This window comes from Lottia gigantea (genome assembly GCF_000327385.1).
Source record: "Lottia gigantea unplaced genomic scaffold LOTGIsca_23, whole genome shotgun sequence".
Lineage (NCBI taxonomy): Eukaryota > Metazoa > Mollusca > Gastropoda > Lottiidae > Lottia > Lottia gigantea.
Genome location: NW_008708645.1, coordinates 2,629,721 through 2,639,668, shown reverse-complemented (window position 1 = coordinate 2,639,668; position 9,948 = coordinate 2,629,721). Strand labels below are relative to the sequence as shown.

The following is a 9,948-nucleotide window of genomic DNA, read 5'->3' as shown; positions in this document are numbered from 1 at the left end:
TATTAATAGAGTTCTATAATCCTTTTATAATAAATACAAAGAAATTTATTTACAATTTACGAAAATGAAAAGCCTACCTAAAAAGGTATAATGTGCAAAATACAAAACAATATCAGTTTCCAAATCTACTTGAGATAAAAATGAACATGACAAATAAAGGTAAGCTTGCTTGATATAAACTTCATAATAACTATAACACAAAAAAAGAATATTTTGGTATTTACAAATACTAGAAAACATAACTTTTCTTTAAAGTTGGGTTTCTTCATTTTAGTGTCAAATTTTAAAAGAAAACTATTTGATTAATTGGTGTTTCTAATGAATTATCATGTATTCTTAATCAAATCGTTATGTTCTTATTGCATATAATTAAGAGTTTTAAATAATCATAAATGTCCATGTATGTACAGTCTGGATAAACAAAAAAAAAGTCATTAGAACACCTCTCCTTTTTATTCATATAAGCATCAGCATTTTCATGAATGAAAATAAGGGAACCCATCTTTAAAATGCAGATCTTGGTGATTTGTTTCATTTGGAGTCCACCAAATATTATCACGAAATGAAACATCAAGTTCTATACTTTAGTCAGATTGACCCTAGACCTAGTCCTACATACAAGTATTTTGTGGCTAATAATAATGCTGAGTGGAAAACACAGAATTTTTTTACCCTACATTATGAATATACAAATTTCCACAGATACATAATAATATAATAGTGAAAGCATTATAGTAGATCATGGACCGAAACCTTGGTTCCAGTTCTCCTTGTCGGTACCAATATATCAACAACAAGTGGGAACCACAAATGAAAACAATTATAAGGGCAAAAAATATGTTGATTCCATTGGGTGGCCATTTTGGAAAAGCAAAGGCACTCACTAGAGTCACCAACACCACGATAGAGGTAAATGTTCCAACCACCAGATTTAAAACACGATCTGCCCTGCGCGGCTCCCCGAATAGTGGTCTCTCAATCTCATTGGCTTCTTCATAGCCTCCTCTCCTCATTGTGAAAATTTTAATGGAATGATTTAAATTTGACACAACTACTAACACCAGATCTTTATTCTATTATCTTCTAGTTTCCATCTCAGACTTAAAGATGTTCTACAGATTCAGATGGCATTCAGTCTTACAGAATCCTGAAATAAGATGAAAATAATTTTCAAAACATTACATTCCAGTACATACATAAATTGCATCAAAATAGGTTTAAGCTGAAATCAACATTTTCAATTTTCATCAAGGAAATGTATTGCAGCAATTTAGGTTTATTGACAAGGAAAAGATTAATATCTTTATATCCATTAAGCTTTAAAGTGTCTATTTGGTAAACCCAATTTCTATAACTTGAAAAGAAAGCTTTAAAAAAAAAGATTACTGTGTCTGGATCTTTTTAAGTTAAGAGAAGGTCCTGCCTAACGTAAAATTTCAATAACCCCTTCAAGTACCACAGTATCATAAGTAATAACATGAACAATCCTTTCAAAAACAGATAGACAGACAAAAAATGATAGCCTTACGGCTACAGAGGTTAACAGCTAAAATTATCAACAACAAAAGGCAGCCTAGACAACTTTAAACTGACAGCTTTGTAAACAACAATCACATGACTCAAATTTAAAATAGAATGACCTGCTGGGACGACACCGTCAATTTTAATACGCCTGCAATTTCTAACCATTATGAAAACTGTTTCAAAACATGACGACAGTTTCTAGAATTATGTTATCCTACCAATTCAAAGAAATGTTGAAAACATCAAGTGAGCTGCGTAAAAAAAGATTTTTTTTAACAATGTAAACAACAAAGATTCTACTTCCGTTTTCCGATACACATTTCCGGTCAAGTTAGTGTCGCGTAAAGTTTGATGATTCTTAGCGTAAAAAAAATGGTTTTGGATATACATCTATGGTTGTATCCTATCCATAACCAAATAATCAAAACTCTGTTCAAAATAATTCTTGAAACATTTATTAAACAAATAGCCAAACATGAATCATTAAAGAATTATTCAGATTATTAATTTAAAAATTAAGCAAAATAGGCCTACATTAGGCCTAGTCATAGTATAGAGTTATATAGCTCAAGACTATAGGATTCTTTATAGCTATCTAAAATATAGACTTTTCTATATCTAGGCCTAAAACCCCAATATAGGCCTATGACCTTCGTTAGCCTCAGAAAATAAGACGAATAGAACCAACTTAGTTTGGAATTTCTGTATTAACCTATTTTGCCATCGTAAATTTGCCCGGACTAATCTTTTCTGGTCTCTCAGAATTGGTTTCTTTAAAAATTATGTCGCAAGTGGTGAAAAATTACCCGCTATGCAACTACATGTAAAGCTAAATCGTTAAACGCAGGTCCATTTCTTTTTCAAAAATGTTTATGCCAATGCATTGAAATATGCTTACCTGTTTTAACCGAACTGGAATATTTCATCAAGATTAAAGCCAAAGCAAATATTGTGGCAAAATTGTTTAGTTTGGTCCGTCACTTGAAATGAAATTGGAACAAGTAGAATTATTACCAGTATGATCACGAGATGTACTGAATTCTAATTAATGATTGGGCTTCCGCTCATTAGTTAAACTATCAGTGCGGAAAATAATATATTAAATGAGCATACGAAATTGGTGAGGAATTTGGTCGCCCTTATTGTACACTGTATGGCGTGAGCTTACATTGTGAGATCAAAAAGGCAGGCCACAAAATGAATTTAGCATGTTTCTCTCTGATTGGAATGGGCGAAGGCAAGATTGCTTGCTAATAATGATTTTCTAGCCAGTTTTTCCTATAACTCTTGCAGAGTGAGAGACTGGAAAACATTCTGTTTTGGATCTGTTATCTAGACCTAATTTCCCTCATTGTACACTTATTTTGTATCTTTATCGAACCGCATTCTAGGCACTAATTCAAACGCATACTTTCTAGAAAATTATTTTAAAATCGTTTCAGATGAAGCAAAAATATCACTACTTTATTGTAGTCTGTAGCCTACGTATTTCATTAACAATCAGTAGTTACGTCCCTTTGATCGCACCTGAATAAATTTTAGCCTGTCTGCAAAAACTGTGAACTTCTTATTTCATGGGACATAACTCGTAGTGGTTTAAAACTTGCAAACACAGCCGATTATGGAAACCGCGATTCCATCAAACGTTTTGTTCCAGGTTCAAGATCAAAGCTTGTGACAAAATAACAAAATATTTTTGGGGTTATTACATGATTTTGTACGAAAAACATGAAATGAAATTTTTCCCTACCGATAAATAAGCTCAGGCCCGATTCTACTTAGCCTATTCCTTCACCAATTTTCTTTTAAAAAACTAAATTAAAGACCTATTGATCTACTGGGACATTTTTGACTATTATTATAGAATATTTCCCAAATATGGCATAAAAATATTATACGGTACTGGGCCTCTGTAATAAAGTTCAAAATCTGCAAGAATCTGTCATGCTTTGTTAGTAAAAAAAAGTATTGAAGCCTAGCCTATAGGCCTATTTATTTCCTTAATTCTTATTTACGATTTTCCAATGTAATTATCTAATAATTAAGTGGGCTTATCGTTGATTCAATAATCGGGATTGGCGAAAGATTGGCTACCGGTACTGTTTATTTGCTTTATCAATGAAGACAAGTTGTAATGCGTCGTCTGCTAGAGAAAAAATTGATTTTTGCCTCAACTGCCCTCCATACAGTCGTACAGTAGACAGGTGTGATTATAAACCAATGAGAAGACGTCATTGTTGAACACTGCGGAAAACTTGCATTGACTCATTCAGCTACGGCAAACCAGCCGATAACTACACCAATTTCACACACATGGACGTTTTTAAACCAGTAACTGGAATTTTAACGTGTTAAGTTGTCGAACAACAACATTTTTTAGGAGTATATTTTGCTAGGATTTGAATTCTTATCTTAATGTGGCCATAATGGGCGCCCTTCTCAATTGGAATATATCTTTTGTTTTCGTGTTTATGTGTACTTTTTACTGTGGTGTTTTCTCTTCAAATAGCTACCACTATAAACAACAACATACTTGTAAAAATGTTCAAAAAGAATTTCAAGAACTAAACATTGGTGATAAGAGTTTGGTGCCGGATTTGCCAGTCCATGGTAGGTATTTTACAGATTTTGCTATCCACATACGAAGGGGAAGTGTTCTTTGGCCTATTGGCTGGCATTTTCTTTCAAAAAAGGTTTCAAATTTAAGACCAAAAGAATTACAAATTGATTATATTTACATGCAATGTTGCTCAATAATTTTAATATCCAGAAGTGTTGGTAGATGTAGTTATTAGTATTGGATACCTCTTACTATTAATACTATCTACTGTATTATTTGTCCCAGTAGCCTATAACACATTGTATTACATACTGTGTATTATTACTGATATTGCCCTCATAAACCAGTTAATATGAGTGATATTTCACAGATTTAAAACAATATTGTCTAATGTATTACAATTACATACCAAAAGAGTCAGTGAGTCAAAAAGCTGGGATGGTATCCTTTTCAAGGCATTATAATAGTCAATATTGCTTACTGTTATACACTCTGTGAAACACTGTGTATTATTACTGATATTGCCCTCATAAACCAGTTAATATGACTGATAAAGTAAATATGAAATTAAATTCAAAAGTATACATAAAAGGAAGCATTGCAATTAACAACTACAAGTATTATATGAAAATGTATTGATATTACTATAAATAACTAGTTAATATGAGTGATATTTCACAGCTACTATGCATATTGACTTAATATTGCTTAAAAATTGAATTTACTATTTAATCAAGTTTCCTGATTTTGCTGATTTTGTTTTCATTTTTTTATATTTGACTTTTTTTGTAAGATGTATTTTTCTTGGAAATTTTTTTTTAACGCACATTAAAAACATTGTGATCTATAATGACAATGAATTGATAAAACGCAATCAAACCTGAAGACATTGTTTCATTCTTATAAGTGACACAGATTTGTATTAGCTAGTTGTATCTGATAATTAATACATTTTGAATTTTAGCAATTTACAAACTGAATTTTTATGGGTTTTTTTGGTTGTTTAAACAGTAACATGTTACAATTGACTTGAACATTAAAGAATTTTCCTCTATTGTCATTATGAAAAGGATAAACTTGAAAATGTAATTTTAAGCAAATCATATGAAATTCTTTCGAAAGATGTCAAGTTCTCAAGCCCAATTGCAGAGTGGCATCAAGTGTTACGGTATATAGGATGAGTTTAACTGAAGTCAATAACCTATTGTCTGAGCAAATCAAAACGTTTTTGAATTTTTTTGATTTTTTTTAAGAGAATTGTATTAGCAGCCTCAAAATAGTACTGCTAGTGTTGATAGAAACATAATTTCCAAGTTTCCATTGAAAAGAAACACGTTTCCCTCTTAGAAATTTCAACCCTAAAAAGTCACAAATTTTTTGGCTGAAAATTGTCCTCTGTTTAAACAAATTTTGAAGACATTATGTGTGCTTATGTTTATATTTTTATCAACGGAAAGATATTCCAAGACTAACAGTAATATTTTGAGGCTGCTATTCCAATTGTCATAAAAATAAAGGGAAAAATTCAAGAAACTTTTTACTATGCTCAGACAATAATGCAACCTTTTATTACGGGTATTTTCATCTAAACATTATATCATGCACAATCAGATATATTATAACCTTCTCTCTTTTGAAAGATTCACAGTAAATTCTCATTACTTTAACACGGCATGTTACTCATTAATTATAGCCATATCTCAATGTGTTAAAATCTATTGTATATAATCTCTAGGTGTTATATACAGATTAAACATAACACTTTCATTCATTCATTATCCATCAATTTACCTTTCATTCATTCATTTCCTCACTATCTTATTCCCTCATTCATTCATCCATGAAGATTTCATCATTCTTTCTCTCAATTATTCATTCAAATGACTGAAATTCTCCTCTGTAAAAACAAATTTTGAAGACATAATGTTATGCTTATGTTTATATTTTTATCAATGCAAAAGACATTCTAAGACTAATAGTACTATTTTAAGGCTGCTATTCCAATTCTCTTAAAAATTAATGGACAAAATTTTAAGAACTTTTGATTTTGCTCAGACAACAGCTTTTCAGGCTTATCTGACCTATTTATAGAAGGAGTGTATTGTGTCATTTTTCTTGTAAGCATTTCTCAAGTATTTTGGGGAATAGAAATTGAAGTATATAAGTATTTATAAATCAACTTGAATCATTTCATATGTGAAAGTATCTTCCAAAATATTTCCTGTTTGACCTTTGTTATTGTCATTGAATAGATTTCCTTTTAATATTGCCAAAAGAAATTTCCGGTACCATTATGTAAAACCTTATTTGGAAGGCATATTTTTTTCATGATTTTGGACAGGATACTATCAGAATTTTTAAAATGGACATTTTTTACAAATAATACCTGTCCATAACTATCTATTCTTTAGATATAAAGGTGTCCTAAAGCCATAGTGATTACCAGTTGTGTATGGTTTCAAATAAGAAACTTCGAACTCAACTCTCATGCAACTGAGTTGTGATTTGCATTCAGACTTCATGGCCACTTTCATTAGTCGCAAACATACACATCAAAGTTTTTGAGTACAGAACCTGAGCCCCAGCACCAATTCATTGCTAGTAAAGGGGCTATGTACACTGTACGTTGTCTATTCCAACTTTTAGTTCTATTTGCTCAATTTGCCTTATCAAATTTTCCTGAAAAACCACTAAGGAACCCCCCTAAGCATTGCCATCTTGATGAAGACACGCCTCTCTGTCTATCAGTCTACTCTTAACCAATAGATCAATGTCAATATTTAATATCTGTAATCAATCATATTATTAATTAACTAGCACTATAATAACTTTATTATTAATTACTTCTTTTAATTACTCTCAATAAAAGTCAATAACAGACACAGAGCCTTTCATATTAACGTTTTTTTTCCTTTTTAGTAGTTCCATAAAAAAAAAAAAAATAAATAAATATTGGACTCTTGTATTTGTCCATTAGACCTTCCTTTTGTCCCATCAATGTTTAAGGGATTGTATCGCTGACACTTACACATTGGCATTAATTTGCACCTATTTTCAATCAGATGTCTGTTGTTCCTGCAATTCCACTTAAACTAAGCACTTTTATGACGTCACTATCGCAAGGGGCCTTTTATAATGTAAGCAGATTTTGTGATAGTGACATCATCAAAATATAAGCTAGTTTTCATCTAATTTGAATGAATCTGTATATGTGTATCTGAATTGAAGAGATTTGTAACAAGTGTGATGTTGATAATATTTCAGTGAGGGGCTTTTGAGTTCCAGCCTTGACTGAAAACACTGCATTAAAATCTGTATATTAGTATATGAGAGGTCAGATATTTTTGATCTACAAATTATGTTTAGTTTTTCAGGATATGTTTTGCTAAAACCACATTTTTTTTTTTATTTCAGTGGCCCATTTAGCAGTCTGTCATAAAGGATTGCACCATCCTGGTCAAAGACTGTGTTGTAATAATGGCACGGTGGATAAATACCATACTGCTGCCAATAAATACTTGATGGATAGCCTTCATTCAGGCACAGCTTTTCTCAAGAAATTTCTTATGGATAAACTCAAGGACTATGAAAGTAAGCCTTTTTTTTGTTTATTTTAAGCACCCAAGTCCGATACAAAATCAGAACGTTTCTCTGTCTATGCAAAATTGTAATAACTTCTGGAAAAAACCGATGAATTGGCTTCAGACCCAATATAACCTATATAAGGTTAAAATATGAAATTCACATACAATAATTGGAAATTCATGTTGTATTTATGTGAAAATAACCAAATACACATATTATAATTTTCATAACATATCGCAAAGTGTGAAGCTCTGAGTAGCAACATGATTCAGTTTTGTTTTAATATTTCTCTATCGCTCTACAATTGATGTATTGAGCACTATTTTAACAGTGGTATTTCTATATCGCTGTATAATTGATGTATTGAGTACTATTTTAACAGTGGTATTTCTATATCGCTGTATAATTGATGTATTGAGTACTATTTTAACAGTGGTATTTCTATATCGCTGTATAATTGATGTATTGAGTACTATTTTAACAGTGGTATTTCTATATCGCTGTATAATTGATGTATTGAGTACTATTTTAACAGTGGTATTTCTATATTGCTCTATAATTGATGTATTGAGTACTATTTTAACAGTGGTATTTCTATATCGCTGTATAATTGATGTATTGAGTACTATTTTAACAGTGGTATTTCTATATCGCTGTATAATTGATGTATTGAGTACTATTTTAAGTATTGCAATACTTCATATATAAAAGTACATACATTTTAATGGTTATCAAATAATCCACGTAGAAATTCATTTAGTTTGATATTTAGGTACTTATACATATTTTTGGACATTGTCTTAAAAGATATACCAGTGCAAAGGGTTAAGTGATATACAGAATAGGTGTTTATTATATTGACACTGTGTTTGAAACACTGGGTACTGTAGTATGAATATAAAAAATCTTTTAACTAATACATACATGGATTAAGATATACAAGAATCGTGTTCTAAACAACTTCTGTATTATAATAGCATGAAAAAGAGACCCTACACCTGCTTTTGTTAGGGGATCACATGGGTGGGCCAAATACTTGATAGGATTAAGGTGTTACATACGGGCTATTTTAAGGTTCAAATGCTGATGTCAGGGGCAAACTTTGAAATTCCCATTAAACTAAATTTTGTGCTTAACTATCACACCATAATCATTAATGTTTATAGCTCACAAAAAATTTTAAACATAATTATTTTTTATTATGAAAAATGAAATTCCAATTCCACAAGTTTTAATTGATTTGGAGAAAAAAATTGGCTTTAATGTCTTTATCTAAAGTGGTTCCCAACCTTTTTCAGTCTTTACACCCCTGGAGCAATCACCTGGACATTTCACACCCCAAAAAATTTGTTTCTTCTACATTTCCAGCTTGTGATGATGTAAGGTGCTCTCTCAATTCAAAATAAATTCTTCTACTACACCCGTTGGCCACACCCCTGACACCCTAGTCTCCACCCTGCATGGGGTGAAAATACTCCAGTTTGGGAACCGGGGCTAAATGGTTCATGAATTTTTCCTCAAAAATATTTTGAAAATATGCCAGTGTATCAATATATCAAAAGAAAACCTCACATATAAAAAATAGTCAAAATATTTGCAAAAATCGTGCTAACTAAACATTTAGACTCCTATATGCCCTAACTTAACTTTGCTTCAAGCTAGACCATGTAATGTCTTATAATAATCGTATAATGACCAGAGTTAGACCAAGGTAATGAATAATTAAATGCCTACACACTTTTTCCTCTAGCTTTATCACAAGTGGTGAAGGTCATGTAGAAAGTATTTCATAAGGTCTATTCTGATGATGATGATGGGAAGATATTTGTCAAATATAACATCCACATTAAATACTGGAGAACTTACACCATATCTATTTATAGTACAGTATTGATAGTTTAGGAATCTAGGGAAGAATGACATTTAAATTGTCATTGTCACTTAATAATGTTTTGGCTTTGGGCTGATAGTGCTTTTAAAGGGATACTACATCTTAGAATGAACATAAATTTTAAGAATTTTAAACTTGGCCAATAAGAGCATATATTCATCAGTAGATATACCTGGTGTCATAAATAACATAACAGGATCCTTATATAATCCGATAAATCTGCAATCAAGGTCTTCTATAATAAAATAAGGCTCTCTTGCCTTTTAAATTTGACCTAATTCAGTTACTAAGGTAAACAATTGGTTGTCTGGAGAAATTCTAATAAATATTTATTGACCTAATGAAATTTTATCCAACTTGTGAATGAGCTTATTGACTGTTTAAAGAG

General features: G+C 31.1%; 2 protein-coding genes across 2 annotated transcripts; one reads left to right on the top strand and one right to left on the bottom strand.

Annotated features, from left to right (window-relative positions):
• Positions 1-317: 317 nt before the first annotated feature.
• LOTGIDRAFT_188312 (hypothetical protein) lies at positions 318-1,835 on the bottom strand. Its single transcript, XM_009055035.1, has 2 exons — positions 1,743-1,835; positions 318-1,147 (listed from the first exon to the last, which is right to left on the bottom strand). The coding sequence occupies exon 2, from the start codon at positions 1,011-1,013 to the stop codon at positions 669-671; it is 345 nt and encodes a 114-aa protein (XP_009053283.1). The 5' UTR covers positions 1,014-1,147; positions 1,743-1,835; the 3' UTR covers positions 318-668.
• Positions 1,836-3,950: 2,115 nt separating this feature from the next.
• On the top strand, positions 3,951-8,377 carry LOTGIDRAFT_160156 (hypothetical protein; the record flags this gene model as incomplete). The annotated part of the gene is made up of 3 exons (XM_009055034.1): positions 3,951-4,134; positions 7,499-7,675; positions 8,052-8,377. 3 exons carry the CDS (start codon positions 3,951-3,953, stop codon positions 8,375-8,377), a joined length of 687 nt encoding a protein of 228 aa, XP_009053282.1.
• Between the last annotated feature and the right edge of the window lie 1,571 nt (positions 8,378-9,948).